This window comes from Choloepus didactylus, chromosome 13 (genome assembly GCF_015220235.1).
Source record: "Choloepus didactylus isolate mChoDid1 chromosome 13, mChoDid1.pri, whole genome shotgun sequence".
Lineage (NCBI taxonomy): Eukaryota > Metazoa > Chordata > Mammalia > Pilosa > Megalonychidae > Choloepus > Choloepus didactylus.
The window spans coordinates 85,522,183-85,546,165 of NC_051319.1; the positions used below are offsets into that span (position 1 = coordinate 85,522,183).

General features: G+C 43.2%; 1 protein-coding gene and 1 pseudogene across 11 annotated transcripts in view; both read left to right on the forward strand.

The window, feature by feature from the left end:
- The window catches only part of LOC119508506 (protocadherin gamma-C4), a 179,762-nt gene that overhangs the window by 49,074 nt on the left and 106,705 nt on the right, over positions 1–23,983 (forward strand). Inside the window, exon 1 of one of the 11 annotated variants that reach the window (XM_037802123.1) lies at positions 1,893–4,828. The exons of 7 other annotated variants lie outside the window; for them this stretch is intronic. In XM_037802123.1, the coding sequence (XP_037658051.1) occupies positions 2,408–4,828 (2,421 nt within the window). In that variant the 5' untranslated portion in view covers positions 1,893–2,407. Of the gene's footprint in view, positions 1–1,892; positions 4,829–7,050; positions 9,735–15,197; positions 17,815–19,896; positions 22,460–23,983 lie in introns of those variants that run through there. 3 more of the 11 variants (XM_037802118.1, XM_037802121.1, XM_037802129.1) reach the window with 3 other exon arrangements.
- Positions 5,982–6,281, forward strand: LOC119508509 (annotated as a pseudogene).

Below are 23,983 nucleotides of genomic sequence, written 5' to 3' on the forward strand. Positions count from 1 at the left end.
CATGTGCATTTGTTGAGAGAAGAAATCAGTGAGCAGACTTAGAATTGTGCTGTATTCTGTGATGTACTTTAAAGCTTCCATACTGCTACATTCATCAAATACAAATATGTCATGCACTTGAAATTTTCTGGTTAGCGGTTAGCCCTATCACGTCTTAGAATCAGAATTTACTGGAATGTTTGCATTTCTGCAATTATATGTACACTTGCACTTTATTACAAGTGTCTAAGGTTTGCAACTGAAAAATCTTCCAACTTAAAAATGGTTTGAAAATTTTAAATTCATTTCTGAGAAATGTGCTTATCTGAAATTAATAACTTTTTAAAAATGAGATGCTTGTCTTAGGGTCTCACATTTCTTGAGCATGTGTTATATAATGGGAGAATACTAGTCTATTCCTTTTCTGCATCTGACCTGCTGAAGATTTTCAGATGCTCCTTATTAAAAGATTTTCTATCTTTTGAACTTTATACTTTCAACACCTTGAACATCAGAGGCAAAGTATGAATTAGTCGGAGAGAATGGTAATAGAATATTATTAATGGGATGACAGGTTACATTACTCAACCATATGAAATGTTTATTGACACATTTGAGAATCTAGGATCACTTGATTTTTATTGTTTAAATATTTAATTAAAGACAATCTGATTGTTTTTACATAGAGACAATTATGACTTCAATGTAAAATATGCAGACTCACTGAATAGCTAATGCATCCAAAGAGTAACAGGGAGAAACTGTATAATAGATGCTGATATCATTCATTCCTACATGTCAACTGACCTTTCCATTATTTTTAAGTAACAATGTATAGATTTGGGTATATATCCTCAGAGTTGACATTTTTATACAATGGAAATATCTTTTAAACCTCTATAAATTACCAATAGATTTTTCAGTATAAAATGCTTGATCCACAAATTCTGAGTTTATATTCTACATATACTGTTTATTTTAATCTGTCATTTCATATGTATGCTGAAAAGATAACTTTCTGGTACTAACTGAAATGTTCATACAATGGAAAGGCACTTGTTTGGGCAGTTGTGGAGCAAAGTCTTGAGTCGTTAGTGTTCTTTATGCTTGTATAAAGTAAAAATGCCAGTGACTGGCTCTCTAGAATCCTGCATACAATGAGAAGCATACAGTACTCTAAAGCTACACCACTATAAGGTGAATTCAACATTTCCACACACCTGCCAAGTTTTAGAGCTACTGTGTTTTATGTAGGTAACAACAATTTCTTTACAGAAATTTTCTGGACTGGAAATGGAATTAAAACTGAAAGACATCTGTCAGGAATATGGTTATTGCCAGACTTATTGATAGAGTACAAGTAACAAAGGGTTGGTGATCAGATCATACCCTAGGGATCAAGGAAAAGTGGGCAACACAGTTTACCTTCCTTGGAATAGAAAAGAGCAGAAAATAATTTTATGTATTCATATCTCATCCCTAAAACCCTGTTAAGATACTTGAGAAGAAACAGTGCAATTCAGAACAATAATAATTTGTATGGGAAAAGTATCATTTGTAAAAGAGTTTTTTTCATACTTGATTAAAAGCAAACACTCGGGAAAAGAGAAGAGAGTCTCCTTCTACTCACTATATTTTTACTTTATACGAACAATGAATCTCCTTGTTTAACTATCAATTATTTGGAGGGAAGATGAAAAAGATTAGGGAACTGAAGCATAGGATAAAACAAAAAGCTATGAATTTTACAACTTTGATAATTTAGAGAAAAGGAAATAGAGTGGGATAACCTAGTACACATCAAGTTGGTGTTTCAACAGTTTTCATATGATACCTTTATGCTTTTCTATATATTATCCTTTTGGTCCTCAGTTCTACTAAGATAAGGAATGGAAGATGTTATCAATTTATGACAATGAAAACTAAAAACACAATGATGCCAATAAACACCTTGTGCAAGGTTACTTCTCTTTGACAAGGAAAAATCACTTTGATTTGGATTGATAAAGTTCAAGATCAAAGAAATGACAGCCAGGCTGTAGGTAGAGTATATAATTTAAACTGTAACAGATCTTTGAAAAATGGGGAGAATGAGGAGGTATCACCGTGCAGTGGAATTTGCTCCTAAGCAGCTCCTTGTTTGGGCTGATTTAGTAACCAGTACTACAGTTCTGCAGCCGAGGCGCAGGGTGCCGCTGTTGTCTAGTGAAGAGCGAAGTACCGGCTTCTCCCGCCGCCGCGGCATCGCCAGCTCGCAGACGTCCCTGGAACACAGTGATCTCTTTCTTCCACTCTCTGTGTCAGAGGTATCCACCAGGAAACCGACCCGCCCAGACAAAGCAATTATTGCTCCTGCTCAGAGAACTTTTGGGATCATTCAGCGATCGCCTCTCCTCGGAATCAGAAAGGCCAAGGTGCTGAGAGCGGTATGGGAAACCTCTCCCCACCGAGGAGCCGGGCTGGGCGAAGGCAAATGCAGTTTCCCTTCCTGCTGTCTTTCCTCTGCTCTGCGCTCTCTGAGCAGATCAGCTACACTATTCCCGAGGAGCTGGCCAAGGGCTCGCTGGTGGGGAACCTCGCCAAGGATCTAGGGCTTAGCATGCGAGATTTGCCTACCCGGAACCTGCGTGTTAGTGCAGAGAAGCAATTCTTTACCGTGAGCCCTGAGAACGGAGACTTACTTGTGAGTGACCGTATAGACCGAGAACAGATTTGCGGAAAGAAGTCAACGTGTGTTCTGGAATTCGAAATGGTCGCTGAAAAGCCTTTAAACTTTTTTCATATAACTGTGGTTATCCAGGATATCAACGACAACACACCAACTTTTAGCCGAAATATCACGGAACTGGAAATCAGCGAACTGGCGCTAACTGGAGCCACCTTTGCCCTGGAATCTGCTCAAGATTCAGATGCAGGTGTCAATGCACTGCAGCAGTACCGCCTCAGCCCCAGCCCTCATTTCTCTTTGATTCAGAAGGAGAACCCCGATGGCACTAGGTACCCGGAGCTGGTAGTGAAGGCGCCCCTGGACAGAGAAGAGCAGTGCTGTCACAACCTGGTCCTCACGGCCGTGGACGGGGGCGAGCCCCCCAGAAGCTGCACTGCCCATATCAAGGTACTTGTTGCAGACGCAAATGACAACCCGCCAGTGTTCGCCCAGGACACGTACAGGGTCAGTGTTCGAGAGAACCTGCCCGCAGGCACTTCGGTGCTGAGAGTGATGGCTACTGACCCGGATGAGGGCCTCAACGCCGAGATCACCTATGCTTTCATCAACATCGACAACGCAGAGAGACAACTGTTCAAGCTGGATAGTAAAACAGGGGAACTCATTACTGGTGGAGGACTGGACTTTGAAGAGAGAGATTGCTACACTCTTGGGGTCGAAGCAAAGGACGGAGGACATCACACTGCACATTGTAAAATACAAATAGATATTTTGGATGAAAACGACAATATCCCTGAGATATCTCTTGCTTCTGAATCCAAACATATACAAGAAGATGCTGAATTGGGGACTGTTGTCGCCTTGATCAAAACACATGATCGAGATTCTGAATTTAATGGAGAAATACTGTGTCAACTAAAAGGTAATTTCCCATTTAAAATAGTTCAGGATACAAAAAACACATACAAGTTGGTGACAGATGGGGCTCTGGACCGGGAGCAGACCCCGGAATATAACGTCACCATTACGGCCACAGACAGGGGCAAGCCACCCCTGTCCTCCAGCACAAGCATGATCTTGCAAGTCGGCGACGTCAATGACAACGCACCTGTTTTCCAACAGTCCTCCTACATGGTCCACGTGGCCGAGAACAACCGACCCGGCACCTCAATCGTGCAAGTCAGTGCCTTAGATCCGGACTTGGGCCCCAACGGCCTCGTCTCCTACTCCATCGTGGCCAGCGACCTGGGGCCGCAGGCGCTGTCGTCCTACGTGTCTGTGAGCGCGCACAGCGGGGTGGTGTTCGCGCAGCGCGCCTTCGACCACGAGCAGCTGCGCGCCTTCGAGCTCACACTGCAGGCCCGCGACCAGGGCTCGCCCGCGCTCAGCGCCAACGTCAGCCTGCGCGTGTTGGTGGGCGACCTCAACGACAATGCGCCGAGGGTGCTGTACCCGGCGCTGGGGCCCGACGGCTCGGCGCTCTTCGACACGGTGCCGCGAGCCGCGCAGCCCGGCTACCTGGTCACCAAGGTTGTGGCGGTGGACGCCGACTCTGGACACAACGCTTGGCTGTCCTACCACGTGCTGCAGGCCAGCGAGCCCGGGCTCTTCAGCCTGGGGCTGCGCTCGGGCGAGGTGCGCACGGCTCGCACCTTGGGCGACAGGGACGCGGCCCGCCAGCGCCTGCTGGTCGCGGTGCGCGATGGCGGACAGCCGTCCTTCTCGGCCACCGCCACTCTGCACCTGGTCTTCGCCGACAGCCTGCAGGAAGCGCTGCCGGACCTCAGCGACCGCCCTGCACCCTCTGACCCCCAGGCGGAGCTGCAATTTTATCTGGTGGTGGCTTTGGCTTTGATTTCTCTGCTCTTCCTTCTCGCTGTGATTCTGGCCATCGCTTCGCGTCTGTGCAGTTTCTCCAGCCCCGCAGCTGGGGGCTGCTTTCAGCCTAATCTCTGCTCCAAGACAGATCCTGGGGTTCCTGCCAACTACAGCGAAGGGACTTTGCCTTATTCCTACAATTTATGTGCTGCCTCTCATTCCTCAAAGACCGAGTTTAAATTTCTCAATATAAGGCCAGAAATCACTCCACCACAGGATCTTCTATGTGATGAAGCCTCTTGGTTTGAAAGTACCAGTAAAGGCAATCCGCAAATGACATCTAATTCAGTCAATTTGCAACAGGTGAGTTTTTTCAAAACCCTTTCCCCCATAAAATATTAAGTTTCAATTAATTATTTTAGAGGTAAAAAGTATAGGTTAAATATGCCCTTGTACATTTGTGTTTTGTTGATTTTTCCGAGAGTAGAATGACGGTAGGAATTCTCTGTCCACTTACCTGCGTTGCAGTTGTTCTTTCATAGAAAGCCACTGTTCTGGTTTGCTAATGCTGCTGTTTTGCAAAATACCAGAAATAGATTGGCTTTTATAAAGGGGGGTTATTTGGTTACAAAGTTACAGTCTTAAGGCCATACAGTGTCCAAGGTAAGGCATCAACAACAGGGTACCTTCACTGGAGAAAGGCCATTGGCATCCAGAAAACCTCTGTTAGCTGGAAAGGCACATGGCTGGCATCTGCTTGCTTCCGGGCTGCCTTTCAAAATGGTGTTCTCTGAGGACGTTTCTCTCTAGGCATCTGGGGGGTGTTTTCTTAGTTTCTCCCAGGCAAACTCTAGAGTAGCAAATGTCTGCTTTCAATGGCCATCTCCAAAATGTCTCTCTCATTTGCTCTCCAAAATATCACTCATAGCTGCTCTGAGTTCCTTCTGTTTGTCAGCTGTTTTATATGGCTCCAGTGATTTAATTAAGACCCACCCTGAATGGGTGGGGTAAGACCTCCATGGAAATTATACAATCAAATGTCTTGCCCATTGTCAGTTTATTAAGTCACATTTCCATGGAAACAATAAATAGGTTCCAACCTAATCAACACTAATAAATCTGCCCCCACAAGACTGCATTAAAGAATATGTCATTTTGGGGGACAGCCGCCTTTGTGTCTTATGTTTTCTAATCATAAAACAATATAATCTGAAACATTTTAATACACTATTATATCACACTATCATTGTGAGACGTCTGTCTAGAATTAAAAACAAATAATAATAATAAGCAATTTACTTATTTTCAACTGATAAATAATTTATCTGCTGCAATCAACCCTAAAATATATTTTTCAAAATAGCCTATATATTCTCACTTTCCTTCTGTATGTTTAAGAGTATACACAGATGTTGTCTGAGTTAGGACAGTTTTAATTTCCTTGTTAATAAAATAGATAATGGCATCTAAAAATGGCAACTCTTGCTATAACTGACACTGTCGTGGATTGGTTAATAATATGTGTGTGGGAGATAGTTGGAGGTTGGTGGCACTGTGTTGTGGGCCCTCAGAGCGATCATGTCACACAAACAAATTTACTATTCAAACAAATACAATGATGAGGAGTTTGAGTACCAACATGTCATGTTGCCCAAGGACATAGCCAAGCTGTTCTCTAAACCCCAACTGATGTCTGGATTGGGATGAAGGAATCTTGGCATTCAGCAGAACCAGGGTTGGGTCCATTATATGGTCCATGAAACCAGGGCCTCACATATTGCTGTTTTGGAGACTTCTACCCAAGAAGCCAAAGTAATGAAGCCATTTTCCAGCTTCAAGCTGTACACAGCTGTCCTTAGTTGCTAACATTTTTCTGATAATAATGTTGCCTTTTTGTTTCTCACTTTAATATTTAAAGGATATTCAATAGAGTGTTTGAATGTGATGGTGACTCCTTTGCTTCTTGAGCAAAACTAACACCACCACAGCCAGCCAGATGAGTGCTGTGCAGAGCACAGCCTCCACTAAGTGTGGCCCTAGAACCTGTGGTGAGCTCTGTACAGGAGATCACACCTGGCAAATGGATGGAACATCTGAGAAAAAGACCATGGCTCAGTTAAAAGGATTGTATAAGTTTGCTGTTTTTAGTTTTCCTACTGAGGGTTGTATGTATGGTAACTTGTGTAGGCATGTTTCAGTGTGTTGGAAACTTTCCCTTTTATTCAAGAAATCTGTTCCATGTTAAAAGCCTTGACTAAAAAGGGAATTTTTATAATCCAAAAACTATGTATGTGTGTGTATGTTTGTTGATGCCCTTATTAAAAATTCTGAGAATAAAAAACAGGTAAAATGATGGTGACATGTGATAATTCAAGATTTACAGAAACATGTAATAGTATTTCTGTTCTTCAAAGTCCTAAGAGATATTGTCTTTCAAATGAGAGGTAAAATCCAAGGAACATTTAAAATTACTCAAAATGAGCTGTTTTTTCCTTCCAAATGCTTCCCTTTCTTGAAGAGAGAATATTATGAATGTCATCTATGTAGATTTAGCAGAAATAAAATCCTGAGTTTCACAAAACGGTGCAGTATTAGGTTAGGACTCTAAGTGTCGCTGTTCACTAACCCGGGCGAGAAAAGCGATGGGAACTCGAGTTCTATCCTCCAAGCACAAAGCAGATCAGACACAAAAGCTCTCCGGCTGCGCAGAAATTCTGATCTCAAACACTTTGCATCTGGATTCTGCTTGTTTTTGGATCTTGACTTCTAACTCTGAGAAGCGCAAGTGTGTTGCGGCCGTGTTCGCTCTACTTACAATCCCAAGCAAGTCCACAAGGAGCCAATTATGGCGGCTCTGCAAGGGAGCCCGCACCGCAGCGGGCTGGTCCTGCTCTTCATTTTCCTAGGGAAGCTGTGGGGGGCCGGGATCGGGCAGATCCGCTACTCAATTCCTGAGGAACTGGAGAAAGGTTCCTTCGTGGGCGACATCGCCAAGGATCTGGGGCTGGAGCCCCGGGAGCTGGCGGAGCGCGGAGTCCGCATCGTCTCCAGAGGTAGGACGCAGCTTTTCGCTCTGAACCCGCGAAGCGGCAGCTTGATCACCGCGGGCCGGATAGACCGGGAGGAGCTCTGCGCTCAGAGCGCGCGGTGTCTGGTGAATATTAATATCCTCGTTGAGGATAAACTGAAGCTTTATCCGGTGGAAGTGGAAATAATGGACACTAATGACAACTCTCCCAGATTCTTCAGGGAAGAATTGGAAGTGAAAATTCTCGAAAACGCAGCTCCATCCTCTCGTTTTCCATTAATGGAGGTCTATGACCCGGATGTGGGAATGAACTCGCTTCAGGGCTGCAAGATCAGCGGGAATAGTCACTTCTCAGTGGACATGCAAAGCGAAGCTGACGGGCCCAAGTACCCGGAGCTGGTGCTGGAGCGCGCCCTGGACCGGGAGGGAGAGGCCGTTCACCACCTGCTCCTTACTGCTGTGGATGGCGGCGACCCTGTCCGCTCAGGAGTAGCGCGAATTCAGGTAACTGTCCTGGATGTGAATGACAATGCTCCGGTGTTTACTCAACCCGTCTACCGCGTGAGTGTTCCTGAAAATCTGCCGGTGGGTACGACGGTGCTGTCGGTAAATGCCACCGACCAGGATGAAGGAGTACACGCAGAAATAACATATTCCTTCGTGAAGATAACTGAAAAGAACTCACAGATTTTCTCCTTGCATGTTTTGACTGGAGAAATATCACTTTCCACAGATCTAGACTATGAGGACTCAAGTTTCTATGAGCTGGATGTTGAAGCCCAGGATAAGCCAGGTCTTCGAGACAGAGCGAAAGTCTTAATAACTATCTTGGATGTAAATGACAATGTGCCAGAAGTGGTCGTTACATCTGGAAGTAGAACAATCGCTGAAAATTCTCCCCCAGGAACAGTAATTGCTCTTTTCGAAGTGCTTGATCCAGACGCCGGACTTAATGGTCTGGTAACGTGTTCCATCTCGCAAAGTCTACGGTTTGAATTGGAAGCATCAGTAGACAATTATTATCGATTAGTGACAAATACAGTTCTAGACCGAGAGCAGGTGTCCTTGTACAATATCACCGTGAGGGCCACAGACAAAGGGATGCCACCTCTGTCTACAGAAACGCTCATTACCCTAAAGGTGGCAGACATCAATGACAACCCGCCTGCCTTCCCCCACACGTCCTACTCGGTCTACATCCCTGAGAACAATCCTAGAGGCGCCTCCATTTTCACTGTGACTGCATACGACCCCGATAGCGAAGAGAACGCCCTGATCAGTTACTCCTTGGCTGAGGACACCTTCCAGGGCGCGCCTATGTCCTCCTATGTCTCCATCAACTCTGACACTGGAGTCCTGTATGCTCTGCGATCCTTCGACTACGAACAGATTCGTGACCTGCAACTGAGAGTGACCGCAAGTGACAGCAGAGAGCCGCCACTCAGCAGTAACCTGTCGCTGAGTCTGTTCGTGCTGGATCAGAATGACAATGTGCCGGAGATCCTGTATCCCTCCCTTCCCGCAGACGGATCCACTGGCGTGGAGCTAACACCCCGCTCCGCAGAGCCCGGCTACCTGGTCACCAAGGTGGTGGCGGTGGACCGGGACTCAGGACAGAACGCCTGGCTGTCCTACCGCCTGCTCAAGGCCAGCGAGCCGGGACTCTTCGCGGTGGGGCTGCACACGGGCGAGGTGCGCACGGCGCGGGCCCTGCTGGACAGAGACGCGCTCAAGCAGAGCCTCGTGGTGGCCGTCCAGGACCACGGCCAGCCCCCTCTCTCGGCCACAGTCACGCTCACCGTGGCCGTGGCTGACAGCATCCCTGATGTCCTGGCCGACCTGGACAGCATCAAGTCCCCCGCCGACCCCAACGACTCGAGCCTCACGCTCTACCTTGTGGTGGCAGTGGCCGCTGTCTCATGCGTCTTCCTCGTTTTTGTCATCGCATTGCTGGCGCTCAGAATGCGGCGCTGGCACAAGTCTCGCCTGCTCCAGGATGCGGGAGGAGGATTAGCCGACGTGCCCCCCTCACATTTTGTGGGCGTGGACGGGGTGCGGGCTTTCCTGCAGACCTATTCCCACGAGGTCTCCCTCACCGCGGACTCGCGGAAGAGCCACATTATTTTCCCTCAACCCAACTATGCGGACATGCTCATCAGCCAGGAAGGCTGTGAGAAAAATGAGCCTCTTTTGATACAGGAAGATTCAGGTTTTTGTAAAAAGGAAGACTCCCTTGTTCAGGTGAGGTTATTGCATTTATTGGTTTTATTTGGACAGGAAATTTAAAAATTATCTTTGATAAGTTGCTTAGTTTTTTTTTTTTTAGTCTTTTGCAATGAATCATATAATTCTAAGGAGGATTTTCTTTTATATCAATAGCTCTCTCCTAAAATTAGTTTTCTTGAATTTCATCAAAAATATCTTAATAATGCATGCCCTAGATTTTCTGTACCTTTCTCCAGTTAGGAAACTGTGCCTTGGATTACATACATCTAATTCTTGAGGTTTTTTTTCCTATGATTTGACATTTGTGAAATCCTTTCTTTTTCTAATATGAAAAAATCTGAATTACAACTTCAGTTAAAGACTATCAAGACTTTTTTATTTCAAATATTACTTAAATTTTCTAACATGATGGAGATCTGTGACAGAAATTTTTCCCCTTTAACTACCTAGGAATGAAAAAGTTTTTTAAAAAGATGAGTAACTGAAGTCTGCAGGAGGGAGGACATGGGCTTTGGTTTTAGAAGATGTTAATCATGTTCCTGGAACTATCAGTTATTTTTATTGGGCCAGTTACAATATCTGTAGTCTTCCATTTAAAATTAAAAGAACCTGCTGTATCTACCTCATGCAAATTCTAGGACAATAAAACAATTTTTTCAAAAGTTTTTTTTCAAACTATGTAGCAGTATACTGAAAAAGTACTTCTGACATCACCATTACTATAATGATCAGATTCTTCAAAAATATTGTAAACGTTTGATATGATGTGACTACTATAATATTTTATATACACTTTGTGCTCAATAATCTTTTAAAAATGAAAATGAATTTTTAATTGTGCTCAATAGAGTACACTTCCAGGAAATAGCCCTAAAAATAGAAGACTGACTATTGAGAGGGAAAATGAAGGATTAGTAGTGTTCAAGTAAGAATTTAAATAAATTTGGCATATTTAACCCAGATAAAATAATGCTTCTGCCATATGGAAGCTCTTTATTCAAATATTTGAAAGAAAGTGGTTGTCATTTTGAAGAATGATTAGACTTAAACATTTTGGCCCAAGGTGTGAATGAACTATTGCTTCATGAATAGAAAGAAGCAAAGTTTTGAATTGTCAAAGTTGTTCTAATAGAAAATGAGCTGCTAAGGAGGTAGGAGATTCAATTATTAGAATTCTTAAAAGTTAAGTTCGTGGTCTGGAATTAATGGAGTACAGGGTATTCTACAATTTGATGAGTTATTGAAAGCATTATAGCCAAGATCTTTTCCTACCCTGAGCTGGAAGGGTTTATGATCTGTTTATACAGTGTATTCACCACTTGTGCATCTGAATTTAGTATATGCATGTAAAAAAGTTTGAGGAGAAATCTTGAAAATAAATGAGAACCTCTTTTGTAAAATATATATAAAGGTAATATTGAGTCCATGCTCTTTAAATAAGCTGCTAAAAGTAATATTTTATTAAAAATGAATATTGTTGTATTCGTATTTGAGCAATTGCTATAAAATTATTTATTTCAAGATTCTAAATATATATGACTAACCAAAGGTTTCAATACTATATATTTCCAAATCTAATTTGGTTGGACATTTTAAATGTAATTCTTTGATGGTTTTAATCAGAATTTGACAGTAAATAACAATTTTAAAGAACTTGAATCTCGGGTATTGGTCATGTGGGTCCAATGCACTCTTGTACAAATATTGTGATTTATTTCACACATTCTGATAATGTGAATGTCATTTTATTATATCCCCAGTTTGGGTGATTTAAACTACATCTTGAACATCCCATTATTACAGGCAAAATGTACTAACTGGATTTCATGGATAGTAGGCTGGTTTATTTTATTCTCTTATCTTAGTTACCCGTGACCATTTCTTTTAAATAAATCAAACATTTCACTAAAGGAAAAACTATCAGAATCTACTCTCTCAATAGTCTTTCATTCTTGTGGACTGATCAAGTATTAAACATCCTGGCAATCATGGAATTTGCTAAGTTATGACTGAACAAACCTCTTTGATCTACACCCATACAGATCATTAATAAGATAGGCTGTCTGAGATTTTGAGCATGAACTGAATTTTGAGGCATCAGAAAAATCTACCACATTGTTGGGCTATTTTATCATTTGTGAAAATCACCCATTCCTGATCAAACTTCTGGTTGAGGCTGCAGTTGTCAAAGGGTTGTGAAATCTTGGAGAGACTTATTAGAAAATACCTACTTCTTTGCTTGGGAGTGAAAACATAAACAGAACTCCAAACAAATGGTTCTACAATAGAAAAAATTTCCACAATGAAAGGAGAAAAGATAATTAACTCAACACCCTGGAAAGTAAATAGACTTTCCATAGAATGTTTTAAAATGCAAGTAAACAAATAAAGGTTGCAATTCTTCCCGATTACTCAATCAGTAATAACATACTCCCTTTAAAATTATATAATTATTTCAATGTTATATAGTAAGCTTAAGTTATATTTTGTTAAACATATCTTGGAGGTCTAGTAGAGGTGTCTAATATTTAATTTATGTTGTGGAATAACTTAGGAAACTTGAATATTAGAGATAATGCAGCCATTTACTCTCTAAGGTATGCTTTATGTTCAGAGTTTGTCTATAATCTTATTTAGCTAATTCATGTTTATTTACCTCCAAAGAAGGTATCCACAAATCAAGTTAATTGAGGTAAAAAAAAAAAAAAAAAGGTAGGAATAAGAGACAAATGTGAAATGAAACTATGGATTTTGGGGCATCAGGAAAAAAAAGGATCAATGTTTTGGGAGCTATAACCTCCAGTCCTGAAAGTTTTGTTTGAAAGTGTCTGCAAGTACTCATGATTTTTGATGACAAGGGACTTTCCTTGCATCAACAAGAAGTTCAAAATTACTACTAAACAAATAGTTTTTAACTCCTGCTTATGAAATTCATCTTTAATACCTATACTGATTCCTTTAAACAAAAGTTCTAAGTTTTATATACTTGTTGAAGGCAAATATGACTATGAATTATTTTGGTAAATTCAAGTATCAGTTCACTGGAATAAAGTATTCCCCATACTTGGGAACAATGCCACCAGAAAGCAGAAATAGATTATTTATTTGGGACCCTCCTACAAAACTAAGCAAAGTATTTTCAGTGTTACTTCTGGTTCCTTCTCTAGTGCCACTAGCTATTGCTATAGGGCTTAAACTATTTCAGAAAGCAGGCTACTTCTTCAGGTCTTCTTTCCAAAGTAGACCACTCTCTTTTCTTCTGCAACTATGTGGAAAGAACTTTGCTTCATTTCTACCAGGTGAGGGTGGACTCAGATTTATCAACAATTGAGCATTATTCCATCAGCCTCAGTGGATAAATGAGTACTTTTATGGATCCTCTCAAGACAGTCTTGCATGTATGCTCAAAGAATATCTAGAGACTCTCTTTTTGTCAATTATTCTAGAATAGAGTAGGATGAAGATTTGAATAATTTGCACAATGAAAAGAAGCAGTCAGTCAATACCCAATTTCTTATGAATCCACAACCAGTAGGACCTCTTTGCAAATTTCTGCTTTCTGTACAAAATGAGTTGCTTCTATAACTAATGTTTGTTGCTTGGCTTCTCACCTCATCTCTAATGGCACTTTTTGAGTACAAATCATCAGTCAGGCCAATAATGATTCCCTTTTCTCTTCTCACAAGACAGGATATTTGGATTCCCATCTTGGTTCTACTACTGTATTATGAGGGACAAGACAATCTCCCCCCTCTTCTAACTATTTAAAGTGAAGGTGTTGGACTAAACCATCTCTAAAATTCCATCCAATCAAAAATCTTATTTACCTCTTTATATTTTAAGGAAAATTTTGGCTCTCTGAGTCTTGCATGGGTGGTGTTTAGAACACATTATATATTCAATAGTAGTATTGAATTAATTAAAATTCATTATACCCAGATACAAATCATTTCTACATAACATCTTTTACATGTGCTTTTAAAACAATTTTTACCTTTTTACCTGTAATGGCTGCTTTTTCTCTATGTGCAATAAAGTTTGAGGCAGTGCCCAAAAGAGTCACTTCAAAGTTGCAATGCAGACCAGAGATTTAAAAATTATCTGGAATTCGACAACAAAAGGACAAACAACCCAATTTAAAAATGGGCAAAAGACATGAATAGACATTTCTCCAAAGAGGGCATACAAATGGCCAATGAACACATGAAAAGATGTTCAACATCATTATCCATGAGGGAAATGCAAATCAAAGCCACAATGAGATACCATTTCATACCCACTGGAATGGTTCCTATTTTAAAAATGGAAAATAACAGGTATTGTAGGAGATGTGGAAAAATAGGAATACTTATTCATTGTTGGTGGAAGTATAAAATGGTACAGTTGCTGTGGAAAGCAGTTTGGCTGTTCCTCAGAAAGTAAAGTATAGAAATACCACATGACCTGGCAATCCCACTTCTAGATATATACCCAAAAGAACTGAAATTTGCACACCAATGTTCATAGCATCATTATGCCAAAAGATGGAAGTAACCCCAGTATCCATCAACAGATGAAGAGATAAACAAAATGTGATAAATATAATGAAATATTATTTATACAATGAATATTTGTATGTATAAAAATATACGTAAAATGGAGTATGATTCCTTAAAAGGAATGAAGTTCTGATACTTGCAACAACATGGGTGAACCTTGAAGACGTCATGTTGGGTGAAATAAGTCAGACACAAAAGGACAAATGTATGATCTCACTGATATAATTAAAATTAGCAAATTCATAGAGTCAGAAACTGGAATACAGGTTCTCAGGGGCCAGGGTAGAGGTAGGGAACAGAAAGTTAATGCTTAATTGGTATAGCATTTCTTTTTGGGGTGATGGAAAAGTTTTGGTAATGGATGGTGGTGATGGTGGCACAACATTGTGAATGTAATTAACACCACTGAATTATATATTTGAATGTGGTTAAAAGGGGAAATTTTAGGTTTATATATGTTGCTAGAATAAAATTTAAAAACAAAACAAAACAAAACATAGCACTGTGCAACACAAACAGTGAACCCTAAGGTAAACTATGGGACCATAGTTGATAAAATTATAAGAATATTGTTTCATCAATTGTAACAAAGGTACCACACAAATGCAAAATGTTAACGATAGGTATTACTGTGTTTGGGGGGCATGTGGGAACTCTATTTTCTGCATGATTTTACTATAAACCTGCAACTTCCCATAAAGAAATAAATCTAAAAATTATCTGGGATTATCAAACACCATCATCTATGAGCACTGAAGCACTAACTCACAGTTTCTTAAAATGGTTTTTAAAATTATATCAGAAATTTTACCAAAAGGGGGAAGTTTGGAGGTTGAAACAATTTTACGAAAAATCCGTTTAGTTTGCTTCAATATAGTGCAGTAACTTAGTAAGGACTCTGAGCGCCGCTGTTCACCAGTCCGGGGAAAAAATGGTGCGAGAGATCAGCCAGAACCCTTGAGCTTTTACAGCTCAAAGATAAGACAGATTGAAACAAATCCTCTCCCAAACTGCACCACTCAGGCCTCCGTTCTGTGGGTTCTGGGCTCACCTTACGAATACTGAGGGCACATCGACATCCAGAAGCACCTCCCGAGACAGCTCAGTGTCTAAGCAAGACCAGCAGGACAACAATGGCGGCTCGGCAGATGGGTGGGGACTACAGAGGATTTGTCCTGCTCTGCATCCTCCTGGGGACCCGATGGGAAGCCTGGGCAGGAGGCATTCGTTACTCGGTGCCGGAAGAGACAGACAAAGGCTCTTTTGTGGGTAACATCGCCAAGGATCTGGGGCTGGAGCCCCGGGAGCTGGCGGAGCGCGGAGTCCGCATCCTCTCCGGAGGTAGGACGCAGCTTTTCTCTCTGAACCCGCGAAGCGGCAGCTTGATCACGGCGGGCAGGATAGACCGGGAGGAGCTCTGCGTTCAGAGCGCGCGGTGCCTGATGAACTTTAGCGTCCTGATGGAAGATAAAATGAGTCTTTACCCTATAGAAGTGGAAATACTGGATATTAATGACAACGCTCCTAGATTCTTGATGGAAGAAATGAATGTAAAGATAATGGAGAATTCAGCTCCTGGGTTGCGTTTTCCATTAAACGAGGCTGTGGACCCAGACGTGGGTACGAACTCCCTCCAAAGCTACCAGCTAAGTCCCAATCGTCACTTCTCCCTGGTTATGCAAACTGGAGACGATGGAACCAAGTACCCGGAACTGGTGCTGGAACGGGTGCTGGACCGGGAGGAAGAAGGCCTTCACCACCTCCTCCTCACTGCGTCTGATGGAGGCGACCCACTCCGGTCCGGCACCGTGCGCATCCAGGTGACAGTGGTGGATGTAAATGACCACGTGCCAGTCTTTTCTCTGCCTCAGTACCAAGTGACTGTCCCTGAGAACATACCAGTGGGCACGCGACTGCTCACGGTAAATGCCATCGACATGGATGAGGGAAGCAATGGGGAAGTGACATATTCTTTTTGGAAAATTACTAAAAAATGTTTACATCTATTCCAACTGAACTCCATGACAGGAGAATTATCGACTTTAGAAACCCTGGATTATGAAGAATCCAGGTTCTATGAAATGGAAGTTCAGGCTCAGGATGGTCCTGGTAGTCTGACAAGGGCAAAAGTACTGATCACAATTTTAGATGTGAATGACAATGCTCCAGAAGTGACTGTAATGTCTGTAAGCAGCTTAATTCCTGAAGACGCAACTTCTGGGACAGTGATTGCTCTTTTCTACGTACAAGACCGAGATTCTGAAAAGAATGGCGAGGTGACCTGCACCATTCTGGAAAATCTGCCTTTTAAATTAGAAAGATCGATAGATCATTATTATAGATTGGTGACAGAAAAAAATCTGGACCGGGAAAAACTCTCTGTGTACAACATTACAGTGAAAGCCACAGATGGTGGAAACCCTCCTCTGTCCTCAGAAACTTACATCTCCCTTCAGGTGGCAGACATCAATGACAACCCACCAGCCTTCCACCAGATGTCTTACTCGGTCTATGTCCCTGAGAACAACCCCAGAGGTGCCTCCATTTTCTCTGTGACTGCACACGACCCTGACAGTGAAGAGAATGCCCGGATCAGTTACTCTCTGGCAGAGGACACTTTTCAAGGGTTGCCTGTGTCCTCCTACATCTCCATCAACTCCGACACTGGCGTCCTATATGCACTGGGATCCTTCGACTATGAGCAGTTCCGAGACCTGCAGCTGTGGGTGACTGCACGGGACAGCGGAGTCCCGCCGCTCAGCAGCAACGTGTCGCTGAGCCTGTTCGTGCTGGACCAAAACGACAACGCGCCCGAGATCCTGTACCCCGCCCTTCCCACAGATGGCTCCACCGGTGTGGAGCTGGCACCCCGCTCTGCAGAGCCTGGCTACCTGGTCACCAAGGTGGTGGCGGTGGACCGAGACTCAGGGCAGAACGCCTGGCTGTCCTACCGCCTGCTCAAGGCCAGCGAGCCGGGACTCTTCGCGGTGGGGCTGCACACGGGCGAGGTGCGCACGGCGCGGGCCCTGCTGGACAGAGACGCGCTCAAGCAGAGCCTCGTGGTGGCCGTGCAGGACCACGGCCAGCCCCCTCTCTCGGCCACAGTCACGCTCACCGTAGCCGTGGCTGACAGCATCCCCGATGTCCTGGCCGACCTGGGCAACCTCGAGCCCTCAGCTGACCCTGACGACTCGGGCCTCACGCTCTATCTCGTGGTGGCTGTAGCCGCTGTCTCCTGCGTCTTCCTCGCCTCTGTCATTGTACTGTTGGTGCACAGAATGAGACGATGGCACAAGTCGCTCCTGCTCCACGCGGCGGGAGACAAGTTGGCGGGCGTGCCCGCCTCGCACTTTGTGGGCGTGGACGGGGTCCGGGCTTTCCTGCAGACCTATTCCCACGAGGTCTCCCTCACCGCGGACTCGCGGAAGAGTCACGTGATCTTTCCCCAGCCCAACTACGCGGACACGCTCATCAGCCACGAGAGCTGTGAGAAAAACGATCCTTTGTTAACAGCCATTGATTTTAATGAAAGTAAGGATAAAAACCCCACTACTCAGGTGAGTTCAGTTCTTTTATTTTTATTTCGAAGCGGAATATTTTGTGCGATGTTATTGTTTTGTGACGCAAGTGCTTTGAAGGTGAGGGTAAAGAGGTAAAAGAAGTGTAGCGGCTTGTTTTCCTGGTGACACTTTAAAATGGAACACATTGATACAGGTTTTTGTATCATTTGTTTAGCAAAGACAATGGACACGATTGTGAATATGTGACTATCACATTTTTTAAACTTTCAGCTATTATCCACTTGTTTTCTAAACCCATGCATTTCATAAATGAGAATGAATGATAAATTGTCCAGTCTTTCTTCATTGCACTGTTTTTTTGCAAGAGCGCAACACACCTCAGCCTTCTTCTCAGAACTCTCTTTAGGATTCAGATCTGAAGTTCTTTTCTTTATGCTCTTTCTGCCTCCATCTTCCTCAGCCTGGTACCCCTGGAAACCTCAGCTACTTCCTGACCTACTAAAAACATCTTTATTTATTAAGGATGGAGTCCTCAGTGGAAGGTTTAATAGTCCAAAAGAATGAAATGTGTGACTTCACTAAAGTCTATCTGTATCAGTGACAAACATGGAATCTAATGCCATACAAAAGACTATCAGCAAAAATATAATGTCAAATAAAATGTGACTTCAAGTATTGTCAGAGGCATTTGTGAAATAAGCAATTATGTGTTTCAACATGGAATTCCAATTGCTGTTTTAGTGTGCGGCCATGTGAAGTGTGAGTTTGGGAATGCAGGCTTTATGAAAAAACCATCTCATATACTCAAGTTCTAGACCAGTGGTCAATTTTATTTATTGGGTCTGCTGAAAAGTACAGTTAGAAATAATTCAACCTGGAGTTAACTGCTTCCTATTCCTTTTTTTAATAGTATTTCCGTAAAGCTGAATACATCAATTGATTATCATCTGGAAAGGGTAGAGGACAAGGTAATCTTGATTCCTGAGACCTTTTCCATATTAATTAGGACACTTTTTAAGCCTGATGTGTTTTGTGGTATTTTGCGTATAAAGAATTGTGCAATGACAGTGTGAGTATATTTCCTATATTTTGTAGTGTCCAGGTGTTAAAATCATTTGTGTAGAAAATGTTACTGACACTTTGGGAGGAAAGGTCTTTTGGCAGAAATATGGTCGTCAAGTATTTTCAAAAAGAAAATCCTGAGGCCAAAATTTATTATATGTTCTCAAATAATTTTAAACAAAGAGGAGAAATCCCTGAACTTCATAAGCTATTGCAAGTAAACTTTCTGTAGATTTGTTTCCTTCCCTTCTGAGGTCATAACGGTATACAATATAAGGGCAGGGGTAGGGGCCAGTGCCTCAGTGCAATAGACCACGACTCGGTGACTTTGTGTTGCAAGGCAAATTTTATTATCTTGATAACTTTGAAGACTGATGCTACATATTCTAACCAGGCAATTAATTACATAATGGAAAGTAGGATCTGTTAGGCTACATCGTTTCATTAACTGAATATTACCTAAGATGGTGAAAGCGATAATCAGATATTTTTACTATAAAAAGATTGCTGAAACTATTTGAGAAGAGGAGATATTTTTGGAGGTAAAAGTATTGTGCCTTTTAGTGACCTAAATTTCGTCATTATTGACGCTCTCTGAAAAAAAAAAAACCATGAAGTGAATCACCATGGAGGGAACTTGTAGGTGCAGAAAAACAAAAGGAATAAGGAAAGGCTAGAAATGGATCCAATATATTGCTAATGAATAAGTATTCAAAATCACTGGGCTCTAAGAGGGTTTAGGGCAGGTCTGGGTTCTAGTCACCTTTGCATATTTGAAGATGGGGAAATGATTGTGTTGACATATAGAGGTTTGTGTTTTAAATCTGCGTGTGATTTCCCTAAAAACCTGGAAAGTTAGGATAGAGAAGTTAAAGTTAATAAATGTTTAAAGGTATAAACATAGTCCATTCAGTTAGAACCAGAATTAAAATTATTGTAGCTGATTAAACTAAAGCAGCAGAGGCTGCAGTTTCCTAGTGCGGACTGTGGGCGCCACTGTTGGCCAAAGTGGAGAGCTTGGTGCTAGCGATGTTCTTGCGCAGTCGCAGTGTACTTTCCAGGGCAGCCCCAGCAGACTCACTAGCGCGAGTGTTTACACTGCTTCTTCCACTAGAAAACGAGAATCTGGGCCCCGTGCACTGCAATTAAAGCCGGTTAGAGATCCGGACATCTGCAATACAGAGTCTCCAGGCTGGTGAGCAAACTGGGGGGAGCAAGAGGCATGGGGAGCGGCGCTGGGGAAAGGCGTGGGGCTGAGAGGCGGCCAGTGCTCTTTCCCTTCCTACTGTCTTTGTTCTGCCTGGCGCTCTCGGAGCAGATCCGCTACAGGATTCCCGAGGAAATGCCCAAGGGCTCGGTGGTGGGGAACCTCGCCAAGGACCTGGGGCTCAGTGTCCACGAGTTACCGACTCGAAATCTGCGGGTCAGTTCCGAGAAGCCTTACTTCACTGTGAGCGCTGAGAGTGGGGAGTTACTTGTGAGCAGTAGGCTAGACAGGGAGCAGATATGCGGGAAGAAGCCAGCCTGTGCTCTGGAATTTGAGGCTGTTGCTGAAAATCCACTGAATTTTTATCACGTGAATGTGGAGATCGAGGATATTAATGACCACGCGCCAAAATTCACGCAAAATTCCTTTGAACTGCAAATAATTGAGTCCACAAAGCCGGGGGCACGGTTTATCTTAGGATCTGCCTATGATGCAGATATTGGTACCAACTCTTTCCAGAACTATCAGCTCAGCCCCAATGATCACTTCTCACTCGTGAATAAAGAGAAATTAGATGGCAGTAAATATCCTGAGCTGGTATTAAAGATGCCTTTAGACCGGGAAGAACAAAAATCCTATCACTTGACCTTGACTGCTTTCGACCGCGGGAATCCGCCCCGAACTAGCACTGCACAGATACAGGTCCTAGTGACTGATGCCAACGATAACCCCCCAGTGTTCAGTCAGGATATATACAGGGTGAGCCTTCGGGAAAATGTGTCCCCAGGCACCACTGTGCTTCGGGTGGTGGCCACCGACCAGGACGAAGGGGTCAATGGGGAAATCAACTTCTCTTTCAGCGAAGCAGGGCAGATGACCCAATTTGATCTAAATTCGAATACAGGGGAAATTACAATACGAAATACATTAGATTTTGAAGAAGTCAAAGAATATACCATAATTTTGGAAGCAAAGGATGGTGGAGGAATGATTGCACAATGTACAGTGGAGATTGAAGTACTAGATGAAAATGACAGTGTTCCCGAAATGATATTCCAATCTCTACCCGACGTAATAATGGAAGATACCGAACAGGGAACACACATTGCTTTGCTCAAAATCCGTGACAAGGATTCCGGAGAAAACGGAGAAGTTACTTGTAAATTAGAAGGTGATGTGCCTTTTAAAATACTCATTTATTCAAGAAACACGTATAAATTAGTGACAGATGGGATTCTAGACCGTGAGCAGACCTCGGAGTACAACGTCACCATCACGGCCACTGACAAGGGCAAGCCTCCCCTCGCCTCCAGCAAAAGCGTCATCCTGCACATCGGCGATGTTAATGACAACGCGCCGGTTTTCCACCAACTCTCCTATGTGGTCCACGTGGCGGAGAACAACTCACCCGGCGCCTCAATCGGACAGGTCAGCGCCTCCGACCCCGACTTAGGGCCAAATGGCCAAACGTCCTACTCCATCGTGGCCAGCGACCTGGGGCCGCAGGCGCTGTCGTCCTACGTGTCTGTGAGCGCGCACAGCGGGGTGGTGTTCGCGCAGCGCGCCTTCGACCACGAGCAGCTGCGCGCCTTCGAGCTCACGCTGCAGGCCCGCGACCAGGGCTCGCCCGCACTCAGCGCCAACGTCAGCCTGCGCGTGTTGGTGGGCGACCGCAACGACAACGCGCCGAGGGTGCTGTACCCGGCGCTGGGGCCCGACGGCTCGGCGCTCTTCGACATGGTGCCGCGCGCCGCGCAGCCCGGCTACCTGGTCACCAAGGTGGTGGCTGTAGACGCCGACTCTGGACACAACGCCTGGCTGTCCTACCACGTGCTGCAGGCCAGCGAGCCCGGACTTTTCAGCCTGGGGCTGCGCACCGGGGAGGTGCGCACAGCTCGCACCTTGGGCGACAGGGATGCGGCCCGCCAGCGCCTGCTGGTCGCTGTGCGCGATGGCGGACAGCCGCCCCTCTCGGCCACCGCCACTCTGCACCTGGTCTTCGCCGACAGCCTGCAGGAAGCGCTGCCGGACCTTAGCGACCGCCCCGCACCCTCAGACCCCCAGGCGGAGCTGCAGTTTTACCTGGTGGTAGCCTTGGCCTTGATCTCGGTGCTCTTCCTCCTCGCGGTGATTCTGGCCATCGCCCTGCGCCTGCGACACCCCTCCAGCTCCGCTTCCTGGAGCTGCTTTCGGCCTAGTCTCTTCTCCAAATCTGGATCCGGGGTTCCCCCCAACTACAGTGAGGGGACTTTGCCTTATTCCTACAATTTGTGCGTTACGCAAACGGGAATGACAGCGCTTAATTTCCTAGAATCTAGTGAACAGTTGAGATCAGGAAAAGACGTACTTTCCGATGGTTCACCTGGGCCTTTATTTCCATTTTATAATTCCAGTGAGTCAACTTCCCATCCGGTGAGTTTCCTTCAAGCATAACCTACTTTTCCTTGTCTACCCATTTCTCATGTCCCATCCGGTGAGTTTCCTTCAAGCATAACCTACTTTTCCTTGTCTACCCATTTCTCATGTTTACACTTAGTGATTTGTATTAAGAAAGTTATAGTTAGTCAAAGACTTATCTTTCAATTCTTTAAGGGAAGGGTAAAGTAGGAGGAATTATGTGCCTCATAGGGGCGTGTATCAGATTTGCTAAGCAGTGAGGATGTAGTTTTAGCTACATATCAAATGCTTTAGACAATGTTTTCTGCTCTATCCTCAAACCTATTGAGATTTTCCCCATATTTTTCTTCATCTCTTGATATATCATGACTATTTTTTTATATTTGAATGTGCCATAAATATTGAAGTAGGCAGTCATTTAAATAAACCTTTTGAGCAAAATAACAAGCTAAAATTATGTATCTTTCTTCATTGATTTAACTAGTATAGTTTCCATACCATTCTGGTGATTTGTTTCTTATATTTCCTTCTCTTTTGTTTCCAAACCTTCTAAAAAAGTATCTTACACTTCATTTTTGTGCCCGTGAACTCCTTGCACTTCTGTGTTAGGTACTGTATATGTGAGCGCATGTGTTCATGCACATGCACAGAGACATTTTACTTAGCAGAGTATTATGTTCATCATCAGAGCAAAAGCTGGTTCTCTTTATTGGCAGCATAGATGTTTTCCAGAATTAATCTGAACTGATGCTTGCTCAATAGGCTCCTCCATCAAAGAAAAGACAATGCTCTGCCCCTGTTGCTTTCCACACACACACACACACACACACACACACACACACACTTCTGATATGTAATTTTTGAACTGTTTTATTTGTAGCCCTAAATAAATGTGACTTGAGATCTTCTGGTCATTTTACCATTGCTAGGAGAGAGATAGTCTTGAATTCATCGCATTTTTAGACAAAACCTTGCAGTTTGATGTGTATAAAATAGTGATAGTACATTGTATCAACCTTTTTCTAGGTTTCCCTTAGCAATTGCTTCAGTTATTGATTTATTTACAAACTGCTGAAGGAGACATTTTGGGGTGGCACTTACTGTTTGACTTCTTAGTGATAATTATGTGTTCCTTATGATTTGTGGTTCTGTGGATCAAAGTACTAATTAAGGTAAGTAACTTTAGAATATATGTATACCTTAATTAAGTCTGCTTTAAAATTTAATCATCTTTTGTTAGTGGAAGGAGTGGAATGGAGATTAGCTATTCACTGTATATTCATTTGTACCTTTGAAAATATTTTCTACTTACGTATAAAATAATTTAAATAAAATAGGAAAACAATACAATCAATAAACAATGAAACTTGAATTGTGAAAGGCTTTATCCTGTTAAAATTATTTGAAAATATTATTCATCATTGAGTAATTAAAATGGCATTTTCAAAAAAAATTTAAATCAACAGATCTTCAGAAAGCTTTCTATAAACATTAACTCATTTAAACCAAGTAAAACAACTTCTGAGTCAATCATCTCTA